Here is a 16,166-nt window from a genome sequence, read left to right on the forward strand (position 1 = left end):
ACATGGCATACATATATCATCACCTGGTTTTCCTTCCGGGTTCCCGGGCTCCGGTCCTTTGAATGACAGAGCCGCAATGATGTCACTCCTGCGCATGGGCACAGGAGTCATGGTCGTGGCACAGCACTCTGAATGGCATACTCGCCCGCTGCAGAAATAGTATCTCCTAAGGGCCCTTTCACACGGGGCGGATCAGTAATGATCCGCCTCCGTGTGTCTGTAAGCTCAGCGGGGATCGCTTCGTTGATCCCCGCTGAGCCGCCGGAATACAGGGCGGTCTCCGCACACTGTGCAGGGACCGCCCTGTCTTTCTCTTTCGTTCATAGACGGACACAGCCTTCATTGACCTTAGGTTATGCTTCTTCCTACCAGGAGATTTAGGCAGAATTCTACAGCACTTAAGGTGTTAAAAAACTTTCCTTCATGCCGCTCCTCCCAGGGGGCGTGGCTCCCCCAGGCATAACCCACACCCTGCTTTAGCAGCCTCAGTTTGTTTTCTGCCTAACGACAGGAGGTCAAGGCTCTCTCTGGAGTTCCTGGACTCTGGAGTTTTTTTCTGGCGATTTTTCTCGTTTTTTTTTTATTATTTTTCCTGCATTTTGAATCCTGCGATTCTTCTATCGACAGCCGACTGGGTGACAGGCTGGGTCCTCGACCCTTGTAGTCCCCCCATGTTCGGCCATCGAGCGTGTGCCGGCCCTCAGCTCAGCTTTGGGACGTCCACGACAGGCCCTGTTGCTCCAGGGGCGGCCAGGGAACTTCGGTTCTAGGGCACACATATGACCGGTCTCTATGGCTTTGTCACAGTGTGTCTGGCCGACAGCCATGCAGTTTACGGACGTTGGTTCTGTCTGGGATACCTCCAGCCGGGTAGTCGCAGGACAGGTAAGTAGTGGCCCCTTACTCAGGTAAGTGGTCTGGCTGGTATTTTCCCTGGGGAGGTCGACTGAGGGTCCGCCCTGCTTTCCTCTCTCCCTTTCCTCTCCCTCCTTCCCCTGACTGGGTAGTGGCTGTGAAGGGGGGCCTCCTGGGTTTTCTTTGTTACCACCGGAGCCCGTGTGTTGTTGGGGGACTGTGTTGTTACTCTGGGGGGTGCTGCTGTGTGCTGCTGTGTTCTATGAGGTCATTTTTACCTCAGACAGCGGCCGTCTTGGAAATCTCCTTGGTAACGCTGTGATTCTTTTCTGAGGTGACAGACAAAGCACAGCCAGTGCTGCTGTGTTCTATGAGGTAATTTTTACCTCAGACAGCGGCCGTCTTGGAAATCTCCTTGGTAACGCTGTGATTCTTTTCTGAGGTGACAGACAAAGCACAGCCAGTGCTGCTGTGTTCTATGAGGTAATTTTTACCTCAGATGGTGGCCATCTTGGAAATCTCCTTGGTAACGATGTGATTCTTCCCTGAGATGACTCAGCACAGCCTCTGGTCTCTTCTACCAGTTTTAGTGCTGTGAAACGCTGTGAATCTTCCATGAGGTGAAGACACATCACAGCCAGCACATCAGAGCACACCTGAGGTTTTTCAGCTCCCTCTGCAGCTGGGTGGGGTGGTGAATATCGGGGGCCCCCATGCTCTGCAATAGCAGCAAGGAGGTGACCAGTGGGGTTTTTTTTGTCCTGCCTTGCAGGGTGGGTGACTCAGCGCTGACACTATGGAACTCAAGCTATGCCTGAGTTAACCCTTAACGCCCCTCCCCCTGCCACATCTGTTATGTTGGCTGTCCTGGGTTTCTTGCCAGGTTTGAAGCAGCTAGTGCCCGGATGGGGGGTAAAAAATCGCCCCCTCCCTGAAACCTGCTTCTGGGGATGACACAGAATCGCTGTTTTTTTCTGGTTCTGTTATGTCAGAGGCTGCGGGTTTTAACCCTTTATGGATAGTGAGGATGACTCTGCTGCAGTCAGTTGCTGGCAAGAATTTGTTGGAGCTCTTGTTTCTGCGGTGCGTGAGACTCTAAAAATTGAGGATGTGGCGGAGACACTTCCGTGTCAGTACCAGCAGACTACCACGCACCGATGAAGGGTTTCCTTGTGTTCCTTATTTGGACTATATGTTATACAAGGAATGGGATGCAGGAAAAAGAAATCTCGCGCCAAATGAATTACACTAAATTATATACTTGATAAATCAAGTGACTAACTGAGTGAAGCTGCTCCCAAATAAAATCAGGTGACTGACTTGCATATATTGTATAGTGAGGTGAGGGGCGCTATATCAAAATAGTGGATGCGTGTCACAATGTGCGTTTGAGTAGTACACAGTGTAACTGTGTACCCAAATCTATGTGAAAAACCAAACAGATTATAGTCTAAACTCTATAAGTACAATAGTGCCAAATGCTGTGGAAAATAAATAAAATATATAAAAAAAAAAATTTAAAAGAATGTCTAGCAAATAAATAGTTAAGTGCAAAATGGATCCAGTGTTGTATCAAGTCCAGGTGCAAAATGCAAATAATCCAATCCCAAATCGCAGGGAAAAGTGCAAATGCTAAAGTGCTTGTGAATCTTCAAAATAGCCAAAGTGCGAGATAGAAGTGATCCGCCTTCACCTATAGGTCACCAGAATAATAATGGATGGCTCCTTACCACACGGTGTTGACCAGATTACTTAAAATATGGTCGATCAGGCTTGTTTTAAATGAGGATCAGCAGGGTCTCATTGGATTCCAATGTCAGCGATTGCAGCAAATGGTGTACCAAGAAAGGAGAAGAGATACCACCATAGTGTAAAACCATTTAATATACAAAAGTTAAAATTACAATGCCAAATGGCCTCTTACTGTTGCTGGTGCCCGTTCCCGGCACTGTGGCTGTAGGTGGTGGGGATAGTAAGACAAGATAAGAGATGGCCGCGTCCTGGTCCACTAGCGTGCGTTCCACCGCTAGTTGTCCATCAACCAGTGAGACCGGAAGTGCGTGGCTATGCGTGTGCGCTCGGATACCGCCTCGACGTCACGTTTCAGTTAAACCGTCTTCCGGAAGCGTATCCAGCACACGCAACAGACATCTATTATATAGGTCTGTTTATCAGCCTGTGGGAGGGGCAATCGGATCATGTGACAGCCTCTGTCCCAGTTACCAAAGCTCACATATTAAACACATTATGGCTGTGCAAACTGTCTCCAATCATAAATCAATACATACATGTATCTGCTCGCTGCTTAAAATACCTGAAATGTATCTTTGAATTCTTATTTGGACGTGTTGAATTTGTTTAAAACTCTGGCATTTTTAATATGCTATGCAATGGGTCCATAGTGTTCTGTGCGCCATCTAGAGGGGTTATGTGGTATTGTGCAAAATAGCACCAGTATTCTAAATCCATCTAGATGCAGTGCGTTTTTAGTTCTCCCAGTTATATTATTATTTAATATGTGTGCCATTTGCGTAGCCTGTAAATTAGTTAAAATAGGTTATAAAATAATAAAAATTATACAATCCTACTCGAGTAGTACAAGGAGTGTGTATGTAACTTTAGTTGTAAAACAATCAAAATTCTACACTCCAAGGCTCAGGTGGTGCAAGGAATGTGTGTTTTCCCTCTACCCTTTTGTTTTGTGTGAGCCCAATTCAAGATGGGTTGACCGATGGGTGATGTGCAAACTGCCCAGCCCCTTGGAGTGGGGATCTCCCAAAGTCCTCTGGGTGTGTGTATGGAATGATGCACTAAACTGTTTGTTTGCTCACCCCATAGGTCTGCCGTTCACGCATCAGTTAAAAAACAATTAAGGTCGAGCTCTATATTGAGCCCTAGTGGTCGCATAGTCCTTAGACGATGTATCCATTGAGTCTCGTTCTGAGATACTGCCTTAGTAAGGTCAGTACCACGCCAATGTTTGGTAATCCTATCAATTCCATAGAATTTTAACAGACTCGGGTCCCTGTTGTGGTACAAGTCAAAATGCTTAGACACGCTGTGTTCTGGGTACCCTTTAATTATATTGGCCACGTGTTCGTTTATTCTGACTTTAAGTTCGCGGGCACTCTGCAATACGTGGGCCGGACTACCCGCGAACTTAAAGTCAGAATAAACGAACACGTGGCCAATATAATTAAAGGGTACCCAGAACACAGCGTGTCTAAGCATTTTGACTTGTACCACAACAGGGACCCGAGTCTGTTAAAATTCTATGGAATTGATAGGATTACCAAACATTGGCGTGGTACTGACCTTACTAAGGCAGTATCTCAGAACGAGACTCAATGGATACATCGTCTAAGGACTATGCGACCACTAGGGCTCAATATAGAGCTCGACCTTAATTGTTTTTTAACTGATGCGTGAACGGCAGACCTATGGGGTGAGCAAACAAACAGTTTAGTGCATCATTCCATACACACACCCAGAGGACTTTGGGAGATCCCCACTCCAAGGGGCTGGGCAGTTTGCACATCACCCATCGGTCAACCCATCTTGAATTGGGCTCACACAAAACAAAAGGGTAGAGGGAAAACACACATTCCTTGCACCACCTGAGCCTTGGAGTGTAGAATTTTGATTGTTTTACAACTAAAGTTACATACACACTCCTTGTACTACTCGAGTAGGATTGTATAATTTTTATTATTTTATAACCTATTTTAACTAATTTACAGGCTACGCAAATGGCACACATATTAAATAATAATATAACTGGGAGAACTAAAAACGCACTGCATCTAGATGGATTTAGAATACTGGTGCTATTTTGCACAATACCACATAACCCCTCTAGATGGCGCACAGAACACTATGGACCCATTGCATAGCATATTAAAAATGCCAGAGTTTTAAACAAATTCAACACGTCCAAATAAGAATTCAAAGATACATTTCAGGTATTTTAAGCAGCGAGCAGATACATGTATGTATTGATTTATGATTGGAGACAGTTTGCACAGCCATAATGTGTTTAATATGTGAGCTTTGGTAACTGGGACAGAGGCTGTCACATGATCCGATTGCCCCTCCCACAGGCTGATAAACAGACCTATATAATAGATGTCTGTTGCGTGTGCTGGATACGCTTCCTGAAGACGGTTTAACTGAAACGTGACGTCGAGGCGGTATCCGAGCGCACACGCATAGCCACGCACTTCCGGTCTCACTGGTTGATGGACAACTAGCGGTGGAACGCACGCTAGTGGACCAGGACGCGGCCATCTCTTATCTTGTCTTACTATCCCCACCACCTACAGCCACAGTGCCGGGAACGGGCACCAGCAACAGTAAGAGGCCATTTGGCATTGTAATTTTAACTTTTGTATATTAAATGGTTTTACACTATGGTGGTATCTCTTCTCCTTTCTTGGTACACCATTTGCTGCAATCGCTGACATTGGAATCCAATGAGACCCTGCTGATCCTCATTTAAAACAAGCCTGATCGACCATATTTTAAGTAATCTGGTCAACACCGTGTGGTAAGGAGCCATCCATTATTATTCTGGTGACCTATAGGTGAAGGCGGATCACTTCTATCTCGCACTTTGGCTATTTTGAAGATTCACAAGCACTTTAGCATTTGCACTTTTCCCTGCGATTTGGGATTGGATTATTTGCATTTTGCACCTGGACTTGATACAACACTGGATCCATTTTGCACTTAACTATTTATTTGCTGGACATTCTTTTAAATTTTTTTTTTTATATATTTTATTTATTTTCCACAGCATTTGGCACTATTGTACTTATAGAGTTTAGACTATAATCTGTTTGGTTTTTCACATAGATTTGGGTACACAGTTACACTGTGTACTACTCAAACGCACATTGTGACACGCATCCACTATTTTGATATAGCGCCCCTCACCTCACTATACAAAGGAATGGGATGCACCGCAAAAAGTTTGTCAAAAAACTTTGCAACCCGTTACCCCCTTGAGGGATCCCGCTGATAGGAGAGTGGAGGCCGTGGCCCGCTCCCTATTCATGGTGGTGGGTTCGGCGGCGAGGCCGGCTCTGGCCGGGGCCCTGGTCAGGCCCCGACTAAAAGGGCGAAGCTCCTGCTGCAGGAGCTGGAAGAAGGACCTCTAAGGTGGCCTTGGTGATGGCCGTTAAGGGTGAACGGTCCTTTTGGGTCTTCCCTGACTGGCATCATTGAGGATGCCACGGGTGGTAAGCGCATGCTGTTCCCACAGTCTGGGAAGGGCTAGGGACCTCGCCCTGTGCAAGGACCCTCCTTGCCTAGCTCTGAGCGTTTTTTCGCTCGCCCTGTGTGGTGGGGGTAGGTCTACATGGTGCTTGAATCCCCGCTGCGGGGTAGCAGTGCACCGGATACCGCATGCCTAACAAGTCTGCGGACATACCTGCTTCCGCCTGAAGGTCTGCTCCCGCCCGTGTCTCAGGTGGGAGACTGGCTTCGCATTGCGAAGTGTTTTCCTTGGGGTACAAGATTGAGTTTCTCTCTTGTCTGCCAAACAGGTTTTTTCCCTCCGGCTTCTGGCCTCCTCCGGTTCGCCGGTTGACTCCGTCAGGGGCTGTCCAGGATCTTCTGGTCAGGGGAGTGATTGTGCCAGTTCCCTCGTTGGAACGGTCTCTGGGTTTTACTCCATTCTGTTTGTGTCCCCACGGAGGATGGGGCCCGGTCGATCCTGGGCCTCAAGTCCTTCGTTTTGTTTTGTCAATTTTCTGACATCATGATGTCATGAACGTGTACCTGCATATCCTCAAACCACCGGAGATTCTGTGCTTTGCGGTCGGGGGGGACCATTTTCAATGGTGTCCTTCCCATTCGGCGGGTTTTCACCAAGGTGCTCGTACCGATACTGGCCCGGCTGTGACAGCGGGGGTTTGTTATCATGGTATGTCTGGACGACATTCTCCTACGAGCTTCTTCGAGCTCTACATTGGTGGAGCCGTGTCTATCACGTGTCAGGCTCTCCGAGTGTTCGGCTGGTTTCTGGATTGTCCTGAAATCAGGGTTGATTCCGTCTCAGGGATACCTGGGACTGGTCCTGGATTCCTCCGGGGCGGGAGTGTTTTTCTCCTAGCGGAAAAACTTCAGACTCTGCTATCTGCTGTGCAGCAGTTGCCGACCCAGAAGCGGTCATCTCTGCGATTCTGCAGGAAGGTTCTGGGTCAGTTGGTAGCCTCTTTCGAGGCGGTTCCGTATGCCCAATTCCACGCCAGGGTACTACGGAGGGAACTGCTGTCACGATGGGACTAGCTTCCGTCATCTCTGGATTACCAGATTCAGTTGAGTCATCTGATCATGTCACCCCTGGGTGGTGGCTGGCGTTTCCGGTGCTTCGGGCCGGAAAGTCATTTTTCTGCAGGCCACTGGACAGTGGTCACGACGGATGCCAGCCTCTCCGGTTGGGGAGGGGCGCTTGGGGCACCCAGTCAGCCCAGGGGCACTGGACTCAGGTGGAGTCCTGCCTACTGATCAATGTTCCGGAGCTCCGAGCAATCAAGCTTTGCCTTACCAGGTGGTCCCTGGATCTACAGGGCCGACCGGTCAGGATCCTGTCCGATAACACCACGTCCGTGGCGTAGGTTGATCATCAGGGAGGCACATGGAGTTCTGTTGCAGCGACGGGGGTCGCGCGCATCCTTCCGGTGGGCCGAAGGGTCTGTTCCGGCTCTATCGGCCGGGTACATTCCGGGAATACGGAATTGGCTAGCCGACTACCTATGTCGCACTGCACTGGGCCAAGGAGAGTGGTCTCTCCACCCGCAGGTGTTTCGGGGTCTGTGCCGAAAGTGGGGCACTCCGGACGTGGACCTTCTAGCGTCCCGTCTCTATTGGTAGGTGCCACGGTTCGTGGCCAGGTTTAAGGACCCGTGGGCGGACGCGTCAGGCGCGTTGGTGGCTCCTTGGGGTCGCTGTCGCCTACTTTACACCTTCCCTCCTCGGAAGCTTCTTCCTCGCCTGCTGCGCAGAGTAGAAGCTGTAGGGATTCTATCGGTCCTGATTGCCCCAGATTGGCCGCGCCGCTTCTGGTACGCGGACCAGGTGCGTCTGCTGGCAGACGCCCCCTAGTGTCTTCCCCTGGGAATTGATTTTCTGTTACAGGGTCCGATCTTCCACCCTGTTTCACAGCCACCGGCCTTAGCGGCGTGGCTGTTGAGAGCCAGGGGCTTAAGGACCGAGGCCTATTGGGCTCGGTGGTCTCTACCGTGCTGCCTGCACGGAAGTCTACCTCACGTAGGTTTTTTCCTCATACATGGAAGGCCTACTTCTCTGTGTGTGGGGAGATGAACTGGCACTCTCGTACATGCGTGGTGTACAGGATTCTGCTGTCTTTGCAGCAGGGAGTGGTTCAGGCTCTCGCCTTACGTACGGTTAGGAGCCAGATTTCTGCTCTGGCTGTTTTTACTTGCAGCGACCCTTGGCATCGCACTCCTGGGTGCGTGCGTTGGGTCAGGGGGTCTGGCAGGTGGCCCCTCCGGTGCGCCCTCCATTACCCCCATGGGACTTGAATTTAGTCCTTTCAGTGCTTCGGGATGCTCCCTTTGAGGACATTCGGGAGGTTTTTTGTTTATTGTCACAAAAGGTGATTTTATTTCTGGTAGCAATTACCTCGATCAGACGAGTGTCTGTCCGTTCTGGCGGCCTTGTCTTGCAAGGCTCCCTGCTTGGTCATCCGTAAGGATGAGGTGGTGCTGCGGCCGCAGCCGTTTTTTCTCCCTAAGGTCGTTTCGGCTTTTCACTTGGATGGGGACATTGTTCTACATCCTTATGTCCTCAGCCGAAGAACCCGAAGGAGGCCACTTTACATTCTTTGGATGTGGTTCGGGCCCTTCGAGTTTACTTGTCGGCGACAGCTCCGTTCCGGAAGTCGGACTCGCTGTTCGTGTCTGTGTCCGGTCCCAGTAAGGGCCTGGCAGTCTCGTCGGCCACCATTTCCAGGTGGATCCAACGGATTGTGCTTCAGGCCTATGCCCTGAAGGGCGGGCGCTCCCTTTCGGGTCATTGCGCATTCGACCAGGGCGATCGGGGCCTCTTGGGCTTTCCGACACCAAGCCTCTGTGTTACAGGTGTGTAAGGCTGTGACCTGGTCGTCGGTCCACGCTTTTTCAAAGTTTTATATGGTGGATGTGAGTGCATCTTCTGATGCCTCCTTCGGCCGCAGGTGTTACAGGCGGCAGTTTAAGGTTGGAGTTCCTCCGTTCCTCCTTAACTCCGGTTTTTGTTTGGGGTGTAACCTGTTTTTGCTGTGTTATTTTTCCCACCCCTCTAATTTTTTGACACTGCTTGGGGACGTCCCTAAGGTCAATGAAGGCTGTGTCCGTCTATGAACTCAGAGAAATGGATTTTACGGTGAGTACAAAAATCCTTTTTTTCTCCGCTCTCCCCTATGGGGGGATCGGATGAACACGGACCGTGTGTCCGTGTTCATCCGATCCGATCAGCTGACGGAAGAAAAAATAGGACATTCTTCCGTCTGCAAAATCGTATCTTTGCGGAGGCGGGTGATTACGGGTGTCAGCGGATGTTTATCCGCTGACACCCGCAATCACATAGGGACCAATGTATGTCCCGTTTTCATCCACAAATGGATGGATGAAAAAGCGGACATGCGGTCCGCACGTCTGAAAGGGCCCTAAATGTTGCATGTTTTGGAGATATTCCTTGTACCTACAAATAAGCTTTATTATAAGCTTACTTGTAAGTACAAGTCACCAAGTGGTGTTTCCTCCCTCTTTAATGATACAGTACAATGAGTGAGTGTTGTCACCCTAGGACAGGAAGTGTGTTACTGGCAGGATCTTTAGGTGACAAAGGAAAAAGCCAGGGAAAAATTCTCCTGAATAGTGATGAGCTTGAGTCTGAACCTAAAACACAGCTCTAAGTGCCAGACCAATGAGCTGCAGACAGGCGCATCTACACCTATTCCAAGGGGTGGGAATGCTTGTGACACCGTTGACCTAATATGACCATGTGACAAATACCAACCAGTGCCGAGCCCAAATTAATCCCTACTCCTGATGAGTGATGATGGGGCAGAAGCAGAGTGGAACAAGGAGAACTTCTGCTGGAAGAGACAACATTGGGCTCCATGTTTTGTAAGATCCCATACAGGGACATTTATTAGCTTTGCACAGGTAAGGGGAAGGAAGTTTTTCTAGAAGTATAAATTATGGAATAGGAGACGTGACTGACATTAACATCAATACAAATGAAAAGCCGCTGATTTTGGTGTGTTGATGTTCTTGTCATTCCAGGGCTGTCTCTGATGATGTGGAGCACCTTCATTATAAAACGCTTTTCATCAGCTGCATATCTCATAGATAAGGTGAGTGAACACAGACCAGATCTGCATTATGTGTTAATATTGTGTGAAATCAAAGTGTAGAATTCTGTGTGCGTTTTCCTGTAGATTCAGCATAATGTATAACGTGTCTCCTTCTATAGGTTGGAAAAGCCCCGAAGGATCGTTTGTGCAGGAGGGTACGTCCTGATCATCGATAAAGGAACGATGCAATAGTGTACAATGTAGCATCAGTTGCAAGACCATAATACTCATGTATATAAACGAACCGTTGTAAACCTTCCTGTTTTTTCACCTTAATGTATCCTATGCAATAAGGTGAAAAAACACCTTGCAGTGTCCGACTTCCCAGCCCCCCGTTTTACTTGCCTGAGCCCCGAATTTCTGTGGGCGCTATCCCGCGTCGCTCTCTCCACTGCTTCTCCGCTCTTCATTGGATAGATTGATAGCAGCGCATTCATTGGCTCCTGCTGCTCTCAATTAAATCCAATGAAGCGGGCGTCAGGGGGCGGGGCCGAGTCATACACTTGGCTTCTATGGACGCCGAGTGTATGACACAGGAGCGCGCCCGCAAGGTAACCCCCTAGGGCAGTGATGGCGAACCTTGGCACCCCAGATGTTTAGGAACTACATTTCCCATGATGCTCGACTATACTGCAGAGTGCATGAGCATCATGGGAAATGTAGTTCCAAAACATCTGGGGTGCCAAGGTTTGCCATCACTGCCCTAGGGAGAGAGCTTCCCAGAGGGGGCTATCTAATGCGGGGAGGAGCCACCGAAGGGCCACTCTGCGCACTACGAACTACACATTGGAGGTAAGTATGACATGTTTGTTATTTAAAAAAAAAAAAAAAAAAAACCCTGAACCTTTTAATATTCTTTTAACTACTTGCCGACCTGCCGCCATCGTTTTACGGCGGCAGGTTGGCTCCCCTGCACGAGAGCCCGTAGCTCTACGTGGGCTCTCTCGCAGGCTACTAGGGGTGCGCGCGCCCCCCGCCGGGCACCCGCGATTGCTCGTTATAGAGCGGGGACCGGGAGCTGTGTGTGTAAACACACAGCACCCGGTCCTGTCAGGGGGGGAAACGCTGATCCTCTGTTCATACAATGTATGAACAGAAGATCAGTGATTTCCCCTAGTGAGGCCACCCCCCCCCCCCCACAGTAAGAACACACCCAGGGAACATACTTAACTCCTTCCCCGCCCCCTAGTGTTAACCCCTTCACTGCCAGTGGCATTTTTATAGTAATCCAATGCATTTTTATAGCACTGATCGCTATAAAAATGACAATGGTCCCAAAAATGTGTCAAAAGTGTCCGACGTGTCCGCCATAATGTCGCAGTACCGAAAAAAAATCGCTAATCGTCGCCATTACTAGTAAAAAAAAAAAATATTAATAAAAATGCCATAAAAATATCCCCTATTTTGTAAACGCTATAACTTTTGCGCAAACCAATCAATAAACGCTTATTGTGGTTAATGTTGAACTCCAGCTATAAAGGCACAAGTCATTGCAGCTCTGCATTTATCATCCTTAAATGTATTTCAAAATGTATTTTATGCAAGCAGTGTAGGGAAAATGTCCTGGCATCAGCCTCTTGCAGTCCCAGTACAGCAGAACTCAGGCTGGGAGCGGGAGAAGCAGCCCTAGTTGCTAGACAGGTATTCTGCGATGCAAGCTTCCTGAAAACATCACAGAACCCTCAGCTATGATGTAGTGCGCTGGCTCTTGGGAGGATAATAAAATTCCATTATGGATAGATGTCAGTCTAGAGGTGTGGGCATTCTTAGGTAACCTGTATTTGCATACAGATCGCCCTAGGCAATGCTCACATCTGATGTTGATCGTCCCATGGTTGTAATCCAATCAATGAAAGGGGTGGGCCGAGGACAGCGAGGCTGGAGAGAAAAAGGGCTAGATGAGAGCTGGACGGAGCTTTCCCCACTGTCAGAACATACTAATCAATGTAGTTGGTAGATCGACTTCTGTACAGCCAGTCTGCCCATACATGTATCAGAATTGGTCAGTCCCCGCTGAATCAGCCGAACTTTGATCCATGTACTTTTAATGTTTTCTGTTTTTAATGTTTTTTTATGTTTAATGGCTTTAGGGCTCTTTCACATGGGCGGCCCGTTCAGGTCCGCCTGCCAGTTTTTTTTGCGAACCTGAACGGGCGCTCCGTGCTCCTCTATGGAGCCGCCAAAGTGTGACGGAGGAAAAGCCAACTTTTCCATCCGTCTGGCGGATCGGATCAGGTGAACACAGACAGACGGTCCGTGTTCATCCAATCCCCCATAGGGGAGAGCGGAGAAAAGACAGGGCGGTCCCTGCACAGTGTGCGGGGACCGCCCTGTCATCCGCCGACTCAGCGGGGATCAACGGAGCGATCCCTGCTGAGCAAGCGGAGGTTCACGGGGCCGATCATTACTGAGGGGCCTTAATGTTTTGTATATTGGCCACTAAATACAGAGTAGATTATTCATTACAATGGCTCTTCCAGTTAATAGTTGTTGAGATAAGATATCGGCCACATGATGAGGGCCTGGTTTGTAGAGAGTCAGGAGACTCCCCAAATGTGAGAAGCCGTAAAGCACAACCATAGTGTTGCACTGCAAAGCAGGAAGATGAGTCCACATATATTATGAGCAAAAATAGCTGCCCGTGAGTACCATATAATTACACCAATGTCGCTTGTAAATGCCAAGGCTTGGCATCATAAAATAACCTTTCTCTTCCGTTCATAGACGGACACAGCCTTCATTGACATTAGGGTTTTGCTTCTTCCTACCAGGAGAGTTGGTAGGAAGAAGCATAACCCTAATGTCAATGAAGGCTGTGTCCGTCTATGAACTCTGAGAAATGGGTTTTACGGTGAGTACAAAAATCCTATTTTCTCTTCCGTTCATAGACGGACACAGCCTTCATTGACATTAGGGTTCTGCTTCTTCCTACCAACTCTCCTGGTAGGAAGAAGCATAACCCTAATGTCAATGAAGGCTGTGTCCGTCTATGAACTCTGAGAAATGGATTTTACGGTGAGTACAAAAATCCTATTTTCTCTTCCGTTCATAGACGGACACAGCCTTCATTGACATTAGGGTTATGCTTCTTCCTACCAACTCTCCTGGTAGGAAGAAGCATAACCCTAATGTCAATGAAGGCTGTGTCCGTCTATGAACTCTGAGAAATGGGTTTTACGGTGAGTACAAAAATCCTATTTTCTCTTCCGTTCATAGACGGACACAGCCTTCATTGACATTAGGGTTATGCTTCTTCCTACCAACTCTCCTGGTAGGAAGAAGCATAACCCTAATGTCAATGAAGGCTGTGTCCGTCTATGAACTCTGAGAAATGGGTTTTACGGTGAGTACAAAAATCCTATTTTTTAATGTCAGTTCACAAAAAAGTTCATTTTTGATATTTTTCATTTTTGTGATAAAACCATTTAAGCTGCTTGTTCCCCTCTCTCCCTCGTTACAGGATGTGGGTATGAGTGACACCTCTACAACCTCCTTCATGGGAAGCTGCTCTGATCTCCTACAAACAATGATGGAGGTAACCCTGACTATTCTGCTCTTCTATCTTTGTTTCTCAGGAGCTTCTTTCAGTAGGTGGTTAAAGGATATAGATCAGGGGTCTCAAACTGGTGGCCCTTCAGCTGTTGAGGTATTGCAGGGCTGCCAGTTGCAGGCATGACTCCCACAGGCAAAGGTATGATGGGACTTGCAGTTTCGCAACAGCTGGAGGGCCACTAGTTTGAGACATGTGATATAAATATACACCTTATTTTTCTAAAAAGATAATGTATTATAATGCTGCCTCCTGGCCTTCTTGTGAGTACACAATGCAGCCTTACCAGAGTGTGTGTTGGTCTGTACAGGCTGATGTCAGCAGTGAGGAGATGTTGGCTCCGTTACTGGAGGTAGAAGACTCCTGGGTGGCGATGGAGGGTCCCAACTCTATTGTGGAATTGGCTCTGGAGCAGAAACACATTCACTATCCGCTGGTAGAACATCAGTATGTGCTCTCCGCCGTCATGTACGCCATCATGAAGTTCTCACTCAAGTCCGTTAAACCTTTATCTCTGTTTGACAGTAAGGTGAGTGCTAGAACCCCCTTCTGCATTTATTGATATTTGCCACACGTCATTGATGAGCCTTGTTGTTTAGCACATATTTTCAACATATTACCTGTCTGAAGGACACCAACCCTTACTTATTAACCCTTTCACAACCAGAGACATTTTTTTTTTTTTTTTGCATGCGTTTAAAAAATAAATAAATTACATCTCAAGATTGCTCAAACATTATATATATATATATATATATATATATATATATTACCATTATTATCAAATCCACCCTGTATTATAGCTGGATTCAGGTAGGGCGGCGTATTTTTTAACCAGCGTATCGTATTTACGCTACGCCGCCGTAAGTCAGAGAGGCAAGTGCTGTATTCACAAAGCACTTGCCTCTTAAGTTACGGCGGCGTAGCGTAAATGGGCCGGCGTAAGCGCGCCTAATTCAAATTGTGAAGAGGTGGGCGTGTTTTATGTAAATAAACCATGACCCGACGTGATTGACGTTTTTAACGAACGGCGCATGCTCCGTCCGTGGACATATCCCAGTGTGCATTGCTCCAAAGTACGCCGCAAGGACTTATTGGTTTCGACGTGAACGTAAATTACGTCCAGCCCCATTCACGGACGACTTGCGCAAACGACATAACATTTTCAAAATTCGACGCGGGAACGACGTCCATACTTAACATTGGCTAGGCCAGCTTTTTGTTCGACTTACTTTACGCCTGAAAACGCCTTACGTAAACGGCGTATCTTTACTGCGACGGGCAAGCGTACGTTCGTGAATAGGCGTATCGTGCTGATTTACGCATTCTAGGCGGAAATCGGCGTTCACGCCCCTAGCGGCCGGCGGAACTAGACAGCTAAGATACGACGGAGCAGGCAGTCGTATCTTGGCTACATTTAAGTGTATCTCAATTTGAGAATACACTTAAATGTACGACGGCTTAGATTCAGAGTTACGACGGCGTATCTACTGATACGCTGGCTTAACTCTTTGTGAATCTAGCTATTAATGTCTTGTCTTTAGAACGACTTTAACTGACATCATATACAGATCTAAGCTCATCGCTTACTCTGTATGAAAACTATTTACAAAAGTAAAATTATTACTTTGTATCTCTGTTCTGTTCTTTTTTTTGCCAGTAGCATCTGCTTTTTTGGATGTCATTTTAAGGCATTTGTTTTGCACTTATTTGTGCAGATTTATGCGTGTATATGTGCGTTCACGTGGACCGTACATTCCCAGGGAAAACGTCATTAATATTTATGCTCATATGGGTGTATTTGTATGTACAGTTGTGTGAAAAGTATTCGCCCCCTTTCTGATTATTTTTTTTTTTTTTTTTGCATATTTGTCACATTTATATGACTCGGATCATCAAACAAATGTTATTATTACACAAGGATAACCCGAGTAAATACAAAATGCAGTTTTTACATTTTATGGTTTCATTTATTAAGGCACAAAAGCTGTCCAAACCTGCCTGACTTTATGTGAAAAAGTATTTGCCCCCTAAACCTGATAACTGGTTGTGCCACCCTTTGCGGCAGCAAATGCAATCAAGTGATTGAGATAACTGCTAATGAGTCTTTCACATTGCTGTGGAGAAATTTGGGCTCGCTCTTCTTTGCAGAATTGTTTTAGTTCAGCCACATTGGAGGGAATTCCAGCATGAATGGCCTGTGTAAGGTCATGATACAGCATCTCGATTGGATTTAGGTCCAGGCTTTGACTAGGCCACTCCAAAACCTACATTTTGCTTTGTTTGAACCATTTGGAGGTGGACTTGCTGTTGTGTTTTGGATTATTGTCCTGCTGCATAACCCAAGTGCACTTGAGGTCACAAACTGATGGCCGGACATTCTCCTTTAGGATTTTC

The 16,166-nt window shown here is 47.5% G+C and overlaps 1 protein-coding gene across 1 annotated transcript in view; it reads left to right on the forward strand.

Moving 5' to 3' along the window:
* The window catches only part of RAB3GAP2 (RAB3 GTPase activating non-catalytic protein subunit 2), a 149,384-nt gene that overhangs the window by 124,285 nt on the left and 8,933 nt on the right, over positions 1-16,166 (forward strand). The window contains exons 27-30 of the mRNA XM_040351419.1: positions 10,149-10,219; positions 10,339-10,374; positions 13,680-13,754; positions 14,080-14,298. Of these exons, the coding sequence (XP_040207353.1) occupies positions 10,149-10,219; positions 10,339-10,374; positions 13,680-13,754; positions 14,080-14,298 (401 nt within the window). The remainder of the gene's footprint in view (positions 1-10,148; positions 10,220-10,338; positions 10,375-13,679; positions 13,755-14,079; positions 14,299-16,166) is intronic.

The sequence above is a fragment of the Rana temporaria genome, chromosome 4, assembly GCF_905171775.1.
Source record: "Rana temporaria chromosome 4, aRanTem1.1, whole genome shotgun sequence".
Taxonomy (NCBI): domain Eukaryota; kingdom Metazoa; phylum Chordata; class Amphibia; order Anura; family Ranidae; genus Rana; species Rana temporaria.